Consider the following 21,377-nt stretch of genomic DNA (forward strand, 5'->3'; position numbering starts at 1 on the left):
TTAATAGTGTTTTTAAAAGTCCATAAGCTATCTAATCATTGAATATTGTGTAAACAATGAGTTATAAAGGGGAAAGAAGAATAATTTTATTTAAAATGGATAATGGAGAAGCAATAAGCATGGAGCTGCATGGTAAGAAGCTGTTACACTGCAGCGTTTGTGATACAGTGGGGCCTAGTCAGTTGCAAATCTGAGTATAAGACCACATGAACCCTAGGCTTTTATTATTTGAGGCCTATCTACACTGAAGTCTGAAGTGAAGATCCTGTTATGCCAAAGCTTAGCCTCAACCAGCACAAACTAAACCCCAAAGCTCAAAAAAGGGTCGGTGCTCTGTGTGGTTTAAAATGTAGATCATGAAGCTGAAGTCTCTACTACTGTTCTGAGGCACACGTCTACCCCCATTGGGAGTTTCATCATTAGGTCAGCCATATATGCCACAGCACAGACCCTGGACTCCTGGTCACTACTTATAGCAACTAGCTTGTAATAGGCCTATAGATAACATAATAATGAGATCGAATTGCCTTTTTAAGGAAAGATTTTATGTTGGAAATTTTCATGCCATATAAAAAATGGGATAGAGAAAGGTTTCCTTCTAATTTTTATTGTTCTGAATCCAAAAATCTGGATTTGTTTTGGCTAATTCCTAGGCCTACATATTGTTTTGGCTAATTTCTACAATTCAATCCAAATTGTTCCAAACTATTCCGATAACTCTATCTTGTTCCGACTAATTCTGATAACTCCGGATTGTTCCAACTAATTCCTCTAACTCCGCATTGTTCCGACTAACTCCATTAAGTCCGGATTGTTCCGATAACTCCAAATTAATCCGACTAATTCCGGATTATTCCGACTAATTCCGATAACTACGGATTGTTCCGACATATTCTGATAACTCCGGATTGTTCCAACTAATTCTGGTAACTCCGGATTGTTCCGACTAATTCCGGTAACTCCGGATTGTTCCGACTAATTCCGGTAACTCCGGATTGTTCCGACTAATTCCGGTAACTCCGGATTGTTCCGACTAATTCCGGTAACTCCAGATTGTTCCGACTAATTTCGATAACTCCGGATTGTTCCGACTAATTTCAACTAACTGCGGATTGTTCCAAATAATATCGATAACTCGGAATAAGTACAAATAAATATTGCAATTCCGATAACTCCAATATCGGACTCCGAAATCGGAATTAATACCCTGTCGTGGGGCCTACCCTGTATATCCTAAACAACGACAGATATGTCATAATTGGAACCAGCAGCTGACAGCTGCATTATTTAGCTCGGATTCAAGACCTCATTCTTTGAAATCGTTCAAGAAATAAAGACACGATGATCCAAAAACCCAAGGAAGATGTCAATTCATAGGTTGCAGATTGCTCCATTACATGCCCGCTCCATTACTATATCATGTGTATATACCACTAAATTGTTCCACCGTGGATCGTTATTCAATGGCATAACACTCAAATTGCACACCACCCACGCACTACCTTTAGTCTGTCCATCTGTGGTCTGTCGAAACAAATAAGCAAATGGTGTGACCTTGAACATTGGCATTCGTAGGCAGCACATTTCCTATAGTTACTATCAAAAAGTAAATTTGATAACACAAGTGAACCAAATATAAACTGCCTCAGGAACCTTGAAGTTTACAGCTTTCAACTCAAGAAGCGTATTTGAACATGAATACCGAATGGCTCCATTCATTGGTGTCCCCAGGGGACTTCTGTTCAATCAGTTACTATAAAGCACATAATAATGATAACACAAGTGAGCTAAGTAAACTGTTCAGTAATTTTAGAAGTATATTTGAACAATTACTGAATGGCCCCTTTCTAGCGTAAACTCCTCCAGTGAAATATGAGCGATAGCAATTGTCATCGATATGTCTCTAATATCGATGATCATATCATACATTTTAACTGCATGAGCGAAGATTATCATAATAATAATCATTGTACATCAAATGTCATTTCATAGTTTCAATGCAAAAGAAAATGGTTATTCACGGATGAATTCTCCGAGTATATTATTTCAAGTAAAATAGGTTATGAGAGCGCTGCTTCCTGAAATGCCTGTAAATGGAATGTCTAATCTAAAACTATATACAAGACAAAATGCATGTATTAAGCGGTTTCGTGTTTGCATGAAATTGACTTTGTGTAAATATAAGTTGCACACCGTGACACGTATTCTTGCCTTCAGCAATTTCTAAAACACTTTTTTAACCTGTTAAACCTAATTTATTTCATATAATTTCCGGATAATCTTGACTTAAATTACACTTGTACTTACGGTACTATCATGTAATAAATACCTGTTTTTGTAATGCTATACAATCATTTGCCCCAATTATTCATTACGACATAAATTGTATATCTCTTTGATTTGAAGAATAGTACAATGTGATTTTATATTCAGTAATATAAAAGGTTTCTTAATAATGCTCTCTGACAGTTGACCAAGATTGGAGTAGCCATACAATGACGCTTTTACATAATACAAACAGATAACGCACGCACTGTTACCTCCAGCAGTAGAGAATCATAGGTGAAATCCTTTGGCACTCTATTTATTTAGTATCTTCCTGTTTCACTTTGTATATACAAATACGTGCTTTTAACATCAGTTTTCTTTGCACAAATTTGGATGCAACAGGTTAATTTAGATTTCTTGGAAAATTTCTTGCAATGCCTCATAGTGTTTGATGTATAATGTGCCTTTTGAAGTGTTTGGGTTTAACTAAAAATGTCACATACCATGAGCTGTTATGTTTGACATTTATTGTGTAGGCCTACAAAATATCACTGTGCTAAACAAAATATAAATTGATGAGCTTTACATAAAAATGGGGGAAAAGCATCAAAATGACTGTTTTCCATCCCAAAAACGATGCAATTCTGCAGGTACTAGTATTCTGAGTTTCAGGCAATTGTCAATAAAATAGTTTTTGTTCCTCTTAATATTTCATTCCAGAGCCTCGTCTTTTAATTTTACTGAAACCAAAGCATTTCAGGCTTGATCTTTCGTAGGGAATATGTGACGTGTCATGTCAAAAACAGACACTTTTGGGCAGGTTATCAATTTTGAGGTTTTTACATATCTTAAATATAGAGATATTTTGCTCCACAACGCCGTTTTCCCCAATGAAATCGGACATTAAGCGAAGATATTGAATTCGTTAGTTATGGTATTATAGAATTGGAAATTGAGATATCGGCCTTTAAAAATATTATTGACAATGTTAAGAGTAGGAATTATCTTTAAAATGTCTCGAAAAATACCAGATGCCAGTTATATTCCAGTCTGAAAGTTTCAGACAATATTTGAAACATTAATAACATCACAAATTCGCAACAAACCCAAATTGTGAAAAAATCACCCCGGACAGATTTTTGGCTATTTCACCATTTACGATCCTGCCCAAAAGTGTCTGTTTTTGACATGACACGTCACATAAACTCCTCAACGAAAGTTTGGAAAGTTTTTTCAAGCATCTATATATGAGATTATTTGTGACATTTTCATATCATGTTGCATATCAATGGATAGCTACATTATTTCCCTTTACAATGACACCACATTTGAAACGATCTCTTTTTTCACGGCTGAGTAGACGTCTTGTGAATGTAGTGAGGTCTCAAACAGAATGTGCCAAATTGACCAATTTTCTGTGCTCAAACAACACTAGTCACTAACCTCAATAGCGGTTGGTAAAGCCATACACAGCCAGAACAGCCATCACCTCCTCCTCATGTTGCTCACCAGCCTGCTCACACATTGCTGTGGGATGGCACTCCATTCTTCAACCAGGATTCGTCACAGGTCATTCAATATGGTTGCATTGGCTACTCTGTTACGCACAACACGTCTAAGCTGGTCACACAAGTGTTCAATCGGGTTGAAGTATGGGCTGATGGCAACCCATTCCATTCTCTCTACTCCCATATTCTGCAGGTAGTCATTGACTACCCTGGCTCTGTGGGGCAACCTTGTCATCTGGGATGATTGCCTTAGGTCCCAAATTGTGAAGATATGGAATTGCAGCTTGGTGCACAGAATAATGGTCAATTTGGCACATTCGGTTTGAGACCCCACTGCATTCACAAGACGTGTATTCAGCCGTAAAAAAGTGATTGTTTCAAATTTAGTGTCATTGTAAAGGGAGCAATGTAGGTATCCATTGATATGCAACATGATATGAACAGGTCACAAATAATCTGAGATATAGATGCTTGAAAAAACTTTAAAACTTTCGTTGAGGAGTTTATATGTACATCATTTGCACGTATTAATTCGAAAAAAATTGAGGACATTGGTGTGATCAAATCGCACACTATGGTCTTAACGAAAGTTGTCACCGCGGTGTTTTCGCAGACCACGCCATGACATAATCACGTCGTACTGTTGCAGTCACAAAAATGACAAACGCAGTTCACAAGATTTATTGACACTTTTTAATATCACCAGAATTAAATTAACGACCACATTTACATTGAATGGAGGAGTGAATGCACGCCCAAAGTGTGTTAACATAGCTGTTTGACATTGAGCAAGGTGATTCAATAAGACTTTGACTTGAGGTGTATCAACATACTGGTTCTAGATATCACGTTGATATTGATATTACATAATCCATGTCCGATTTTGTTCTTGTTCTTGATTTTATCCCTGATAAATAAAATACTGTAGATGAAATTCTTCATGTTTTCAATGTCATATTGCCCATATACCGGTGGTTAATTCAAAATAAACATCCTCAAACACTTGTCACTTTGAATCAAGTCAATGACCTTATGTCAAAGTCAATAACTTCGACTCATCGGTCACACTATCCATAGACTAATTACCTGTTACGAGTCCCTTTCGGTCAACCGTAAAATATAGAAATCTTCAACCTGCTACATATGAATCAATATCCGTTAACAAGTACCGAGTATAATGCCATGCCTCTTAGACTCGCACACATTTGTTGTACATTGAACTTTTTAAAGGAGAGTAGAATTATAAACATTTAATTGTGAAAGGTCTAACATCATGGCCAGGCCAACTAACCAGGTTTGTGTAGTAACCTTGGCAACTAAATACCAGCGTCCAGCAATTACTTAATGTTTATACCGGTAACATTGTCCTTAAGTTATATATTACAATATTCTTTTAGACTGGTCAGGACCTTGGCGAGTTAGACACTTCAATTATCATGGATTATGTTTTGCCATTAAATGTTGAGCTTGTGTAGCACTTTTATATGAATAAATCCAGATGTGTTGTTAACTCTTTTAATAAGTGGTCTCTGTAGACAAATAAACATGTTCACAAAAGGAGTGGTTGTCTGATCTTCCTTATACGAGGGTCGTTCAAAAGTTCTACCTCCATCATCACATCTCTGCTGTCTGTTGCCCATAATTATAATCTTATGTTATTTGATGCAAATGTGATTTTTGGTTGTTATGCTTACTCAGGAAAAGTATTTTGGTCCTCTTTGAGCTCCCTGACATGCTTTGGGACTTCAAAACAAATTGAAACATGTTTTATATGAGAAGAAAACATCGAAGGGTTCAACAGACACACGCCTGTTATATTAGTGAAATTTGCCAGATTTCGACTATAGACCACGTTTAAGGGAAATTCGTACTTACGGCCTACAGTAAGCCAAACAAGGTACCAGTTATGTTTACCCCCTGTATATCCTAAACAAAGACAGATATGTCATAATTAGATCCAGCAGCCAATAGCTGCAGTTTTTAGCTCGAATATAAGACCTCATTCGTTGAAATTGTTCAAGAAATAAAGACACGACGATCCAAAACCCCAAGGAAGGTGCCAATTTAAAAGTTGCAGTTTCTTCCATTGCATGCGCTTTTGATTTGTACACAAAGCGTTCGCGAAAGGGAACTAGCGCCGTGCTTCCATTGATTAGCACGTTAAAACTAGCGTCATGCTTTCATTGATTAGAACACAAAAGTGCAACTTTTTATTTCGTCTCCGTTTCTTTAATTCTCAACCAATTTCAACAAATAAGGACTTGAATCAGAGCTAAAGAGTTCAGGTATTAGCTGCTTGTTTTAATTTTGACATATTTTTCTTAATTTAGGATATACATGGGTGAACACAACTGGTACCTTAATTTTTGGCTTACTGTATAATTATTAAGGAAAGGATGTATCTTATCTTGGAAATAAGATGAACAATTTGTAAATAACCTTGTATATGATTACAAAATACAAACACTGTGCATAAGACTAATTTGATTTTAACTTTATGAACCAATTAATATGACTTGAACCAACAAGTGCTGACCCGATCGAAGTCAACAACCCACTGAACCTATGGAAAAGGGTCAATACGATGACAATTTTTTCACATTTTTTATTAAAGAATTTGATGTGTTACCCCCCCCTTTCATTATCCCCACCGCCTCGAGCTGTGGCCCTGTTGGCGACCAAAAAGTATAGTTACATTTAGTTTTCTATAATATTCCGCCCTTTTTCATTGATAATTCTTCTTCTTCCCGCCCCTTTATCATCCGCCACCCCTTCTTTTGTACCGCCCCCTGCTTTTACCCCGGGAGGCTCGCACCCCCCAAAGCCACCCCCAAAATATGCGCATGACTAGGGTTTATTTCAAACATTCAACTGTAGATTATTTTACGCCATTGACTGATTACAAATGGATATAGGTGTTACATCAGAAAACACTTGTAGATTATATCTTTCCTGGAGTTAATAAAGTATATTCTAAAAACAGAAGTAAGCTTAATAAACTGCTTCAGGAACGTTTCACTTTAGAGCTGCTAACTCAGGAAGCGTATTAATCACATTAATACTGAATGGCTACTTTCATTTGTATTCACAGGTGACATATTTTCCTATGTTTAATATAAAGCACAGTTGATAACACCCGTGAGTTAAATAAAGTGCTTCAAAAACATTTCAAACTTAGCGCTTGTAACTTAAGAAGCATATTTTAACACTAAGACTGAATAGTCCTCTCCAGCGTAAAATCTACACGTGAAATGTGAGTGATAAATTTATGTATCGCCTTTGATATTCACAAGTGGCTGTTATAGCATAGAGTACGAACTGAATACGTAAAGATTAGCATAAAAAGCATTGTATATCAAATGTCTTTTCATCATTTCAATGCCAGTTCACTGATGAAGTCACAAAGTATACTAGTGGCAAATGGTGGTCATAGACCACAAACCTAGCTGGGGCATGTTGGTGTTGTNGNGGTATCTGACCCCTACAAAATGTTCCAAAAATGCTCCCCTGGTCATGGGGTTTGTTTTCACCGAGTTTGAGTCCCGTACTCCTAACAGATGTCCAAAAAATTCAATTCTAAGATTTGACCCCAGATGACCTTTGACCTGACCTATGCATGATGTTCCATAATGTTCCCCTGGTCTTGAGGTATGTTGTCACCATGTTTGAGCCCCGTACCTCTTACAGATATCCAGAAAATGAAATACTACGATTTGACCCCAGATGACCTTTGACATGACCCTTGCACAGTGTTCCAAAATGTTCCCCAGGTCAGTAAGTTTGTTGTTGTGGAGTTTGAGCCCCGTACCCCTAACAGATGTCCAGAAAATGCATTTAGAAAATTTGACCTCTACATGACCTTTGACCTGACCCCTGCAAAATGTTCCCCTGGTCATGAGATTTGTTGTCACTGAGTTTGAGCCCCATACCCCTTGCAGATATCCAGAAAATGAAGTTATAAAGATTTGACCCCAGATAACCTTTGACCTGACCCCTGCAAGTGTTCCAACATGTTCCCCTGATCATTAAGTTTGTTGTCACCAAGTTTGAGCCCCGTACCCCTTACAGATGTCCAGGAAATGCGTTTCTAAAATTTGACCTCTGCATGACCTTTGACCTGACCCCCGCAAAATGTCCCCCTGGTCATGAGATTTATTGTATCGAGTTTGAGCCCCATACTCCTTACAGATGTCCAGATAAAACAATTGTAAGATTTTAAACCCTTAATGACCTTTGACCCCAATTCTGTGTGAAAGGTATGGGCACTGGGTAAAGCCGATGCACATGTGTAAGTAACGTCATTGTAATATGTAATATGTGGCAGAAGAAGCATTTTGAAGATATTTGGTTATATACCGAAAATGCCCCTTTAATGACCTTTGATCCCAATTCTGTTTGCACCATATGGGCACTGGATATAGGCGATACATATGTGCAAGTTACGTAATTGTAGGGTGTAACATGTAGGAGGAGAAGCATTTTGAAGTTTGTTGCCAGAAGAAGAAGAAGAAGAAGAAAGAAAGAAGAATCGGAGAGCATTACAGTACCTAGCTGGGGGTGTAAACCCCCCAGCTAGGTAATTATTGTAAGAGAAATTGGTTATGAGAGTTTTACTTCTTGAAATGATTGTGAATGTAAAGTGTGATTTATTTCCAACTGCAAGAAAACAATGCATATATTAAGTGGTTTCGTTTGCGTATGAATGCAATTGACTATGTAAATAGTACTTGCTAATGAGATGTATTCTTTTCCTTCAGCAATCTCTAAAACGCATTTTGAACCTAGCTGTTATACCTGGATTAATGTATGTAATTGAGTTTACAGAAATTTACGAAAATTAAATACACCAGGAACAAAAAGGAACTCGTCAGTTATATTCATCCTTGCTGCTTAATAACTTGATAATTTTGGATTATTGTGAAATATACATTTTGTTAATTGGACTTTGCTTTCTCATTTGACACCCTGTTCGTGAAAAACGAACAAGAATTGACCAAGATATGTGCCTCCAAAGCCTCAAACCCCAAAATCAAAAGTTGCATTTTCAACGATTTTCAATGGGAACGCATCGTTGTATTGCACACAAGCACCACGGGCCAATCAATAAAGCACACAGTGTAACAGGCACAATTGAATCGTTAAAATTGCAACTTTTCATTTTGGGGTTTGAGAGTTTGAGGCGCATATCTTGGTCAATTCTTGCTCAATGTTCACGAACAGGGTGTCAAAAGAGAAAGAAAAGACCACTTAACAAAATGTATATTTCAGAATAATCCAAAAGTATCAAATAATTGAACAGCAAGGATGAATATAACTGACGAGTTTCTTTTTGTGCCTGGTGTATATTTACCTTTTTAATTTATTGTGATTAGATATTGGGATTTTAATATGATAAAGAAATTTTAATACATTCTCTTAACATTAAGCTGCTCTCTGGTGGTACGATGATAAAAAAAATGTAGTTAAAATAAAACGGCGCTTTTACATATACAAACAGAGAAAGCACGTATTGTTACCTCCAGTACGAGAATCAAAGGTGACACCATTTGGCACTCCATTTATTTAATGTCTTCCTGTTTTACTTTGTAAAAAAGGTGCTTTTAACGGAGTACTCTTTACAAAAATTCGGATGTAACACTAGCTTTCATTAGTTTTGATTTCTTGAAACAATAAAATGCTTCAAAGTGTTAAATGTAAGCTTTACATAGTAGCTGCCTACTTTACGTTCGTATGGGTCCATTAACGGATGTGCCTTTTGAAAATGTGTGAGTGGATTAAGAGAGCTTTAATAAGGATGAATGTGGATACCTATAGGCGCAGTTCAGTTCGATCTAACCTTTACCAAAATGCCACATACAATGGGTATATTAAATCATAATTTATTTGCAACATTATGCTTCTTTTCCTTGTGGGTTAAATAAGTGTATATTCTTGATATTCATTATGCAATATATGCCACTATCATAATAAAAGCATTATACGCTTTACGTAAAAATTGAAAGAAAATATTGAAAACGGCTGTTTTAATGCTCCCAAACGTTACTTTAAGTACAATTGTGCATTTATTGCGAGTTTCAGACACCTTTGGGAAAAATTATCTACGTATGATCGTGAAAAACATCCTTGAGGTAATCCTTAGATGACTGCCATTTTGACGAAACTACAGACACAATGTGAATTGACCACCGATAGTATTACGCTTCAATGACAAACGTTACACTATGGACCACAAGAGCCTCATCCCAATGGCATAGTCCAATAACCTCAATTACATAATCATAGTGCAAAATTTGACCTCAAGTTGCAGAGTTTTTGTACCCAAATCTTCAAACGTCATTCAATGAATGTACAAATGGGGTTTAAGAATGTTCCCCTGATAGATGAGCATGTTATGCATCCTAGTGTTATCACCAAAATGTTCTATCAGATCATGCCAGTCGTGATTTGACCATGCAGACATTGAACATAAACTAACCACTGTTGCAGCAACAAACAAAATTGTATTTATAGTTTACAAGAGGACACGTTTCAATTTGCCAAAATTAAATTAACGATCACTTACATGCTTTCTTGCCATTTAACAAAGTGATTCAATAAAACTCTGACCCGAGGTGTTTCAACATACAGGTTCTCGTTATTGATTTAGTTTTTGAGGCATACATGTTTGACCATAACATGCAAATCATAGTAAAAACACTAATACTTGTAGTACAAAACTAGAATATAATATCAGTAATCGTCAAAAACACATGAACGTCTGAGAAGCAAGGTGGGGATATATGAAGATAGTACCAAACGTACAGCTTGGTTTAGTGGCTCAGCCTAAACATTGCATTTTAATTACTAACAATTGATATCTCAAATCTCTCGATTTTCATTATCTAAATCAATTGAAAAATAACACATTGGTGTTTTGCAAAAGTTCATTATACAATTCATATACTTGAATGGGTTATGTACGTTTTCCAAAAATGTTGTTGTTTCAGCTCTCTTTACAACATAACTCAAGAACCACAGGACCAGTAAATCTGTGATATTTGAATTCTTCTACACACTCGATCAATGATCGATGCAATTTTTGCCACAGCTCACTACCATTCGCAAGATGCTATGAACTACCAAATCGCAACAGTCTAAAATAGTTGCTAACCTTAAATTCCATAATACCAGTAAAACTGTATGAATTGCTATTCAAGGAGGGAAGGTCCGTTTTCGACAGGAAACATACAACATTATAGACCAGAAGTAAGATGCTGACAGGTACTTTGTCTCGCAAAAATGAAGAAAACCCTTTGAAATTCGGCACCTCAATCCATAAATAAAATACTGCGAATGAAAATCTTCGTGCTATGAACTCAATTATACCGGGGGTTCAATCGAAATAAACGTATTCAATCCCTTGTCACTTTACATTAAGTCAAGGGCCTTATATGTCAGAGTCAACAACTTCGACCCATTCGCCACAATGGTCATTGATTACCTGTTACGATTCTCTTTTGATCAAGAACTGTTAAAATCTTCAACCTGCTAAATGTGAATCAACATCCGTGAACACGCACCAAGTATAATGTGACACCTCCGAGACACACACAGTTTTATTGTTCACTGAACTTATCAACTTTACAGTGCTAAAGAGCTCTAGTGGGCGAAACATATTTACAAAAGGAGTGGTTGCCTGAACTTCCTATATACAGTGCGCAAAAGAATTAAGGTACCGGTTATGTTCACCCCTGTATATATCCTAAACAAAGACAAATGTGTCAAAATTAAAACAGGCGTCGAGTACCTATATCCTTTAGCTCTAATTTAAGATGTCATTTGTTGAAATTGATTGAGAATGAAAGAAATGGTAATCTAAATCTAAAACCCAAGGAAGTAACGAAATCAAAATTGCACTTTTGATTAAAACAACGGAAAGTACTGCGCTAGTTTAAATGCGCTAATCAATAGAAGCACGGCGCTATTTACCTTATTCGAGAATGCTTTTGTGTAAATCAATAAGGCATGCAATATAATAGGAGCTATGCCCCTCTACACCCTGTTGCATGGTAAAAGAAGACCTGGAAGGCAAAGAACATCCTACTTGTCTTATGTGTAAAAACAGTTGGGGACTTAAAAATGCCGGAAGCCATTGTTGCCTTGGCTTCGGATCGAGGTACATGGAGAAACTTTGTAGTTGCCTGCTTCGCAGCCAAATGAAATGAATGAATGAAATGAAAATGCCCAGTTTGGGTTTAATACTGTATTACTGACTTCTGTAACTACTAACATCAAGTTTTAGAAATCAAAAATAACAACAAATGCCGACGACTTGAGCTAAGGCTAGTGATCAAAGGTGCTTATGTCTATGCATATAACCTTAGCAATTAGCAAACCCCTCTCTAAGGTCCGGGGATTCGAAAATCCCACCGAGACTGCCCTCTAACTCAATATTCGCAAATACAACATAGACAGTTGTTTGAAAATTACGGAAATCAATTTACAAACACACCAAAAGGAGCACCAATGAAAAATGTGTTAGAAGTGGTAATAATTCACTATAAAGTGCATTGCTATGGTAAGTTTGTCTATCAAGCACAAACTAACGAAGAAAGTGATCAACATAATCCAGAATAGTCCATTTTCTATTTGCCAGCTTACACTTCTTGAAACCATTACAAACATGATCGGCAGGTAAAACATGTGGAAATTCATCAAAAGGAGATTGAATGTTTGATAAAAAGTGCATGTGAATGTTATTTGAATTAAATTACATCATTCCTATTATGTAAACAAAATGCATTGATGCATTCATAAAGCAGATCAGTATTTTGATGTACAAAATTAGATAAACTTAAACTAAATCAACCCCATTAAACCTTTGCATCTTCGGTAACCGTCTCGACCTTCAGAAAATCACGAATGTTTTCCTTATGTAAACCGAAATGTTGTATAGTTATCTGTGTTGAAAGTTGACAAAGCTACGCGGTACGTGAGAAGAATTTGGGGGCGAACTTTAAGTAATAGTATATCTTAAAAAGCTATTAAATACCAATGATGTTGGATGTGAAGGGGCTGTGCCCCAAATTTTACTACACGCTAATTATATACCTGATTGACTATAATTAATGTTCAACTATATTTGTCCAAGGGGAGCAAATTGCAATCCTGATTACCATGATGCCTGTCTTCTAAAAAGATGCGCGCAAAAGATTCCACTTTTAATACAAGAATAGGCCAAAATCTGAACACTACTGGACTGGAACTCGGACTTGACGGGGGTTTAATCCAATACTATAATACTGAAAAAAATAAGACCCCCCTCCCCGCCTTCCCTTGGACTGCTCACAAATACCCTTTTTTATTGCTGAATATTTTTCAGACCCCCAACCCTCCATATTCTCCGACCCCACAAAAGTATTTTTCAACGCTCCCTAATTATCACAATAATATGGCAGTGAGTGATGTTGGCGCCTGTCTTTACCATTATATGTGTATAATCATAACTAATGGATTCGTTTATTACCTGCTTCGCTTGTTATCTGATTATTATGATAGATGAATCATCAAAACGTAGAATAAACTACGATTTCAATGTATTCGTAATGATACTATAATAAATTAGAACAGCCAAATTCTACATTATTATGCATGTCTCAAAGAGATGGTGTCCATTGGGTCGGTTCAAGTTTTCCAATAAATCATCAATAGGCAATGTCTATAGTCTCTATATCTACATCAAGACTGCGGCACTAGCTTTGATGTTCATTGTGACCTACGTTACCTTAGCGTAACTTGGTGCAAGTACATACTTTTACGCGCGCGATCAAAGTGGCCAGTATGTAAACGCAAGGAACAACGCTAAGCCAACGCAGCACAAGCTGAATATCAAAGCTAGTGCCGCTGACTGGTTATATCAGTGAGACAATATTTAAGAAACCAAACACACAAAAAAAAACCCATAATTTTCCAAACTATAAAACTTGAAACCACCCAGTAATTATACAACGTTCTGCCTTTTTTTTTTCAAATATATGGACACCAACTACCTTATTGTTTTTTACTCCTATCCAGGCAATGGACGTATGGCTTTTCGCGTGTCTACTATTTGTATTTTGTTCACTTCTAGAATATGCCTTTGCTAACTACCTACTCATTGTGGAGGTAAGATATTAAGCATGATTATTTAATCTTTTCTTCTCTGTGCAGGCGATGGACGTATGGCTGGTGACTTGTCAAGTAATGGTGTTCCTTTGCTTCCTTGAATATGCCTTTGCCAATTACCTGCTTCTTTTAGAGGTATGCCTTTTAATGTATATATTTCGGGTTGGTTCAAATGTTTGATTTACAGTAATTGAAGACCTGAGCGCAAGAAGACCGTAAGTCCACTTGGACCCTCAACATGTATACACTAAAGTTACGTACAGTTTATTAGGGTTTTATAATGTTTAATACATGTTCCAGGGTGAAAACGTCATGAAAGGTTGTGAAAGATTTGTTTTGGCCCCTAAACATGAATAAAACATTACCAAACTATACGAAACTATACGCAACTTTGGTGCATACATGTCTTCTTGCGCTCAGGTCTTCAATTAGCAGACAAAGATTTAGTAATCCAACGTTTATTCTTTTATTAATTATAAGGATATGCTGTAATGTAGTATTCTTCATTTAAAACGGTCATTTAGGCAGCATACAAAAAGACGACGTTTATCTATTCGCCGTATAAGTAGTGATGTAACAGGATTAATTACCGTAGCGATAGATGAAAACAATTTTTGAATGTATTGCCCTGCACTATAAGTAGGCTGCACTCATCACCTGTCATGTGTGTATGTGTGAAGTCATAGATTGAATACAATACCGCTCTTTTAGAGGACACTTTTCGAGGGTACAGGTGTGAGTGAAACGTACATTGACTCAGCATAATGTGAAATTTCCATGACTATTCTTAGATAATCAATGGTGCAATACAGCGTTACAGCGTACGTCTAGTGCAGGGCAATATATTCAAAATCTGTTTTACCTATTGCTATGGTAATTAATCTTGTTGCATCACTACAGCGAATTCAAATGCGGTGTTTTAGAAGTGGTAACTTCAGGCATTTCAAGTGCTTTTCTTTAATTATACCTTCAGGAAATATTCAAGGTGCTTGGAATTTGTCTAAAACAAAATATTCTAGCATTTTGGTTTTTATACTGGTCAATCGTACAAGGTATTACAGCTCATGTGAAAATTTTCGAACGCTAACAGAACTATAGCATATTATTTGCTGTGAGTACACGCTTTTGTTATAACATAATTCCTCCTGACTACATTGGTATTATGCACAACGTGAAAAGTGCTTGTTGACAGGATTTAATAAAAAGTCGTTCAGATGATTTATAAGCATGAATAGGAGATATAACAGTCACTGAAAGGTCTTTTAATTTAATAGAGTAACACAATACGAAACTACAAATAAATCAAACAATTGAACCAATCCATGTACAGTTTCCTGTAGAGAAGACGAGAATATTTTAGCGCTTTTTTAAAAACTTGTCGTCTGCAGTCGACAGAGAAACTTCGACTGTATTCATGGTAATTGTGCCAGTTAATATGAATAAAGTGACATTGCTTGATTCCCATTCCCACATACGACATTAATTTTGCTTTTCACTTGGCCTGCATGCTTTACGAAAATCTATTGGGGACAATTTATTATTTACATTCACTCTTTAAAATATTTCCGTGAATAACGGCAAATTTAGAAAACAATTTGCTGACATCCCAGCTGTCAGCAAAAATAGTTTTGTTTTAGCTTGTTTTGTGATACGCACTGATGTACTGATGGCCTTCACCACGTAAAATGTGGGAAGTTTTTTTGTGTGTGAATGCAATGGAACAAATAAATCTACAACCAATACACCCTTGATTTGGTAAGAATTGAACAGGGCATCCGTCTCAAAAATCACTCTAACGCCTATTAAAAAATGACAGAGGTGTCATCGAATCTGGAACTGACAATAGTTACTTATAAATTTAGAACAAGAGTGGTTGTCAATAAAGTTTGCTGTCACTTGCATGCTTTACAGAAATCTATTGCGGAAAGCTTATTATTTACATTCACTCTTAAAAATATTTCCGTGAATACCGGTGAATTTCAAAAAGCAAATTGCTGACATCCCAGCTGCCAGCAAAATGGTCATTTTTTAAAGGAATGTTTCTGTTTTAGCTTGGTTTGTGATACGCACTGAATAATGTTTTGTGTGTGTGAATGCAATGGAACACATAAATCTACAATCAATGCAGCCTTGATTTGGTAAGAATTAAACAGGGCTCATCAAATCACTCTAACATATAGACGAATCCAACGAGCCAAATGGCGGTCAGTCAGTCGGTCGGCATTCAGTCGGCCATTACTGGGTCCCGTCTGCACCAAACTGGTGTTGTTACTGCCCAATTGGGTTGATTAGAACCGCTTAAAAATCGATCTTGAATTATATTGTGTTGTAAACTTTCATCATTCTTTTGTTTACGTGTAACACGGGTGATGTAATGCAGTTTAATATCCCAGCCAAGGCCACATCATTTCACATTTTAGGTGGGATAGACCTAAGGGGAACCAGCTATGGCTGCCATTGAGGTGTAGGGATGCGTGAAATTGGATTCGTCTATATTCCAAAGTGACAGAGGTGTCATCAAGGCTGTACCATATAATAGTTATTTATAACAAGGCGGGTTGTTCCTGTAGAGTATGTAAATTGATTATTCGCATAATAAAGAGCATGTTATAATAGCCTTTCATGGTGCCTTTGTGTACAAAAGGGTATGTCACGAGTTAAAAGAAATAAATGAAAACCGGTAAGGTGGCTGTTAAAGAAACAAAACCAGAAACTAACAGCTATATCACATTCTTCTATTTTTGTAGCGTTTCTTCAAGTTCTAATCTTTCCAATGTTTCGCCCTTATACTAATAATAATACTAATTCACTATATCAAACGAACGATTCCAAAAAAGTTGAAACTTAAAACAAATTTATTTCCGATCCACGAATATATTACGTGTGTATCGCGTTGTTTTACACCCGGTTAGGGTCAAGCCTATGTATAGATCACCTTTCTTTATCATGTCAATACAATATTGTGCTAAAAAAGTAACCGAATTTATGATCTATTTTGTTTTAATACAGCGAAGAAGATTTTACAAACGAAACCGGAAGAAGCAGCCAGATGCTTCCTTTGGCAGGGGTAACGGTTCATCACCAGGGGCAGCATTCTTTGCATTTAATTATGAACTAACTTTTTTGGATATTAATCGTGGTGCGGGAGCGCCTATTTGGACTGCACGTTATTTAGACAAAGTATCCCGATGGATTTTTCCAATTGCCTTTGTAGGATTTAACTTGTTTTATTGGCCATTTTATTTGCTCACTGAAGATAATTGACCACCATAAATGATGCATATTCATAAGGAATCTGCACTACATGTACACAATGTGGTTTTATGTATATCATGAGCCTTATTTTTCTACTTTCAATAGTGTCTGTACATACAAAGGCGGCAAAATAATGTGCATAATTGGAGATAAGTAATCTGTAGCCACAGAAACATTAACGTATGACAATAGCAGATGTAAATTTTACAAATAACATTGCCATCCAAGTTTTGAATTTGTGATCTCTTTACTTGTGTTTCATATAATTGATGTACAATTTGTCCATATTTCTGCGATCAACATCCACATAATCAGATAATAATATTATTACTTCTGAGGCCATTGGTCAACTTATTTTTAGTAAAAGTCCTGGTATCTCCTATTATATACGTAACGTCGAGAAAGTGGAGGATCATATATGTCACGGAATGTTGTCTACATGTACTTAATGTCTGCTATACTTATTTCATACTCTGATATGCGCTGGAAACAACCGAACGTCTTTGTCCAATCAGGATGGTCATTCCTTTCTGGCGCAGTATTTACGGAGTTTATGAAGCAGGCAGTATTTACTTCGTCGCGAGAAACTACAGTATGAAATGAGCAAGGCGTGAACAGCATTATGACATCCATGCACTTAAATTCACGACCTCGTGTCTGAGAAATAATTCACCGTAATTTGTAAGTGATTTTGATATAGGTCTGGAGCTTACGGCTAATGAGAATAATATTGGACTCGTTTGTTTTGACACCGTCTATAATGACATCTTATCCTGCAAGCATGTATGGCTAGTCTACTCAATATGAATTATCCTACATGTTGTATGTACCGGGTGTCCCAAAAAAAGGTTACATGTAGATTTTTGAAAATAATCTAAGTTTATGTTAACATATATAAATTTCCTTTTCATGACATAATCTATGTACCCTCTACTAGTACCCCTGCGAATGTCAAGTTCACAACGTACGTAATTTGCCCGCATTCTAGACATTCCTGACCAAGCTCTCTACGTGACATAAATGCAACACGAGGTTCATACATGTATCACCGTGACAGCCACCGTGCATTTGGCGGGGCACTTGAGTAGGCCCAGCCATAGCATGGCAGATGTAGTATTTTATTCTGATAAACAAAGAATAAAACTTGTTCAATTTTATTTCAAGAGTTCAGTCAAAAATAAAAAAAAAAAAGTAATAAAATGCTTGTGTTCAACTTTCGTTGTGCAATATTTTGATGGTTACCCATTCTTGACACCCCTGTCATCTTGCGCTAATAACTTAAGCTGCTTTTAAGATACGGAATTGAAACTTAGCAAACAGTTACAGGAAGGATGGATAAATAATATCTGAAAAAATTACATTGTTTTGTTGTACCATCACAAAATGCGGTTCATTTTCTACATGTAACCTTTTTATGGGACACCTTGTATATAGGATTTCTTGCTCCAAATAATAAGGATGATAATTTCAAAACACTTTGGTAAGTGGACTACCGTATCAAACAACACAATTATGGATATAAAGAGATGGATGCTGAATGTCGAGGATTGACATCAAACATCAGACATTTTTGTGAAGGAGTTTTGACCAAACTATTTTGATGGTACCCAAATTCATTTTACGTTTGAGATAATTGTAATAAGTTACTAATGTAAATGCCTCCAATTGCAATCAAGCCAAGAAAAAATATTTAGATTTATAAGAATAAATAATCGAAACACTTTCAAATCTTTTTATCTACGAATAACAAGGGTTTTGTGTTGGTCAATAATCTGACAAAGTACAGGGCAATAGCAATTGTCAACATTCGGTATATTCACAATACGATGCGTCTCCCACTCCCAAAGGTTGCTGGGGGAACCAAAATAATGGCAAAAATTCGACATCCAAAGCCCACGTATTACAAACCCGGGATTACAAATACCTCAAGGGAACAGGTGTTGAAATGTTTAAAATGTTAATAATGATGCATATTAACAAAATAATATAGTATATCCATTTTCTATCTATTGATATTCTTGGAATCTGTTGTGGCGTCGTTTTCAACGTTATTGTTATTACACCCACGTGAAAATCCAAGGATGGCTAGAACGGCGATGTCGACCTTGGGGTCAAAAATTAAGCTGGCAAGAGTAATCGCTGGCGGCGCATCATATTGTGAATTGCGAGAAGTCCAGAAGTATTTATATATACATTGTGACTGAAATATTGAACACAGTCTAAATTTTCACACATCATGTACTTTTGACAAGTTGTAAAAATGCTGAGATCTTTTAACAAGTTGTTAACATTTGGGAATCGTTGTCCACATGTAATAGTCAGAATCTTGTAAAAATTTTACACCTATTTTTTCCAGAAAATTCTCTAATGTTGATAAACCACGAATCACTGCAACGAAGATGCCTTCCTATTGATATTCGTATAATATTAATATCCTCAAAATGTAGCTTATGGTGTTTGTTTTTTTCTTTTTGAATTTTCTTTTAAAACCTTTGCCTCTTAATATTGAGTCACATGACAATACATTTTGAGGACGTGATGTTGCGCAAGACTAGAAGGGAATGAACCAAGAGATTATTTTCTATAAACGAAAGTCATTTCTTTAGGGGAGGTGGCCAAGAAGTCCAATTACAATTGAAAAAAAAATGTTGCTTACGTTGAGGGACAGTGGGATCATTTATCCTTTACGGCCCCCTTTTCTACTGGCTTATATAAAACACTTCTTTACAACAACAAAAGGCCACACAAAATAAATTACGCCGAAATTATTTGATAAAAAAATTTGCATCATTATGATATCTGTCAACCATTCAAGTAAATCATTCACAGGTGGATGGCATTGGAATTAATAATCAGAAAACGTTTTTGGTACATGCTGGCAACCTTTCAGAATCTTATATATCACTCTGTATGGAATGTGGTGTTGCCAAATATGCATGTCATTTAGAGCAGTTTTCGGGCTAAGTTCAGTTAAGCTAAGTTTTGGAATAAATGTCAAACACTCTAGAGAAATCAGCTACATGAAAGTTTGTATAGTTGCCAAAGATCATTCAAAAGTGGTTGTTACTGACCATTCTGATCATTTTGTACGGGGATAGATTCCGAGGGTTTGCCAGCCTGAAACATGCCGATAACAAGTATTGTTGCAATTGCCAACCATCTATCAGTGATCAGTGCCACTTTTAAAATTTTGAAATTATTATTTCCTCAGGAAGGTTAGTTCCCAACAAACATAAAACGTTCTCGTAACATTCCTAAAATGCCCCGAAAAGGTTGCCAGAACACGTTCAAGTACCGGGTTATGTTAAGGTTACAAAACGTTCACGAACATTGTCAAAACGTCTGTTTAAAGTTGTCACAAAACATTGTAACACGATGTTGATTAAATGTTATTAAAATATTTTTAAACGTTAGCAAAACAATGTTGGACATTAAAATGTTGACAATATCTTAGAAAATGTTTTTAAAGAACTTAAAAGTTCTTTGAACATTTTATAACCTTTTTGACAAATGTTTTAAAAACGTTTTAAAGATATTTTATGTTTGCTGTGTAGTTCATTTTATTCTTTACTAGTTGTTGTACAGTACTAATTTTTCCCTCCCTTTTAAACACGCAGCCTCTGTTAATATATGTGACCTGCTACAATGAAATGAGTATATAGTTAGTACACTGTAAATTGGACAGAACACATGGAACGCGTTCATTAATGTAACGGTTTTTTAACACATGACACGTGTTCAACTTATTTAGAGAACACTAGTGTTAATGTAGAGAACACAGGTGTTATTACCTCAGAACACTAGTGTAACATGTTCTAATCCTTTAAGCTCTGGTGTTCAAAATTACTATCTATGAACACCTCGGACACATGAAAGAAATGTAACGGTTTTTTAACACATGACACGTGTTCAAACATTGATTTTCAGAATGCTGGTGTTCAACCTTTATTTTTACATTTTCAAAATCTCATTACTCAAATAAACAATAAACAAATGCATGGTAGTATAAACAAGATAATGGCGGTGTTCCGAAGAATTCCGATGAAATCAGAGAGTTTTCACCTAAGGCAAGCCCAAGGCTCGAACCATCGCCGATCGTATGTCCCGGCCGACAGTGCAACGCTTTAATCGCTCGGCCATCTCACCCTCTTGTGTCTCTCCGATGCTTGTTCATCGCTGTCAACAGATATACGGGCTCCGAGT

General features: G+C 36.3%; 1 protein-coding gene across 2 annotated transcripts in view; it reads left to right on the forward strand.

Moving 5' to 3' along the window:
* LOC140142772 (glycine receptor subunit alphaZ1-like) overlaps window positions 1-17,997 on the forward strand; it is a 312,910-nt gene extending 294,913 nt beyond the window's left edge. Inside the window, exons 8-9 of one of the 2 annotated variants that reach the window (XM_072164764.1) lie at window positions 13,830-13,919; window positions 16,929-17,997. In XM_072164764.1, the coding sequence (XP_072020865.1) occupies window positions 13,830-13,919; window positions 16,929-17,183 (345 nt within the window). In that variant the 3' untranslated portion in view covers window positions 17,184-17,997. Of the gene's footprint in view, window positions 1-13,829; window positions 13,920-13,964; window positions 14,055-16,928 lie in introns of both variants that reach the window. The other variant, XM_072164763.1, reaches the window with a different exon arrangement.
* Window positions 17,998-21,377: the final 3,380 nt, after the last annotated feature.

The sequence above is a fragment of the Amphiura filiformis genome, chromosome 20 (genome assembly GCF_039555335.1).
Source record: "Amphiura filiformis chromosome 20, Afil_fr2py, whole genome shotgun sequence".
Classification (NCBI taxonomy): Eukaryota; Metazoa; Echinodermata; class Ophiuroidea; order Amphilepidida; family Amphiuridae; genus Amphiura; species Amphiura filiformis.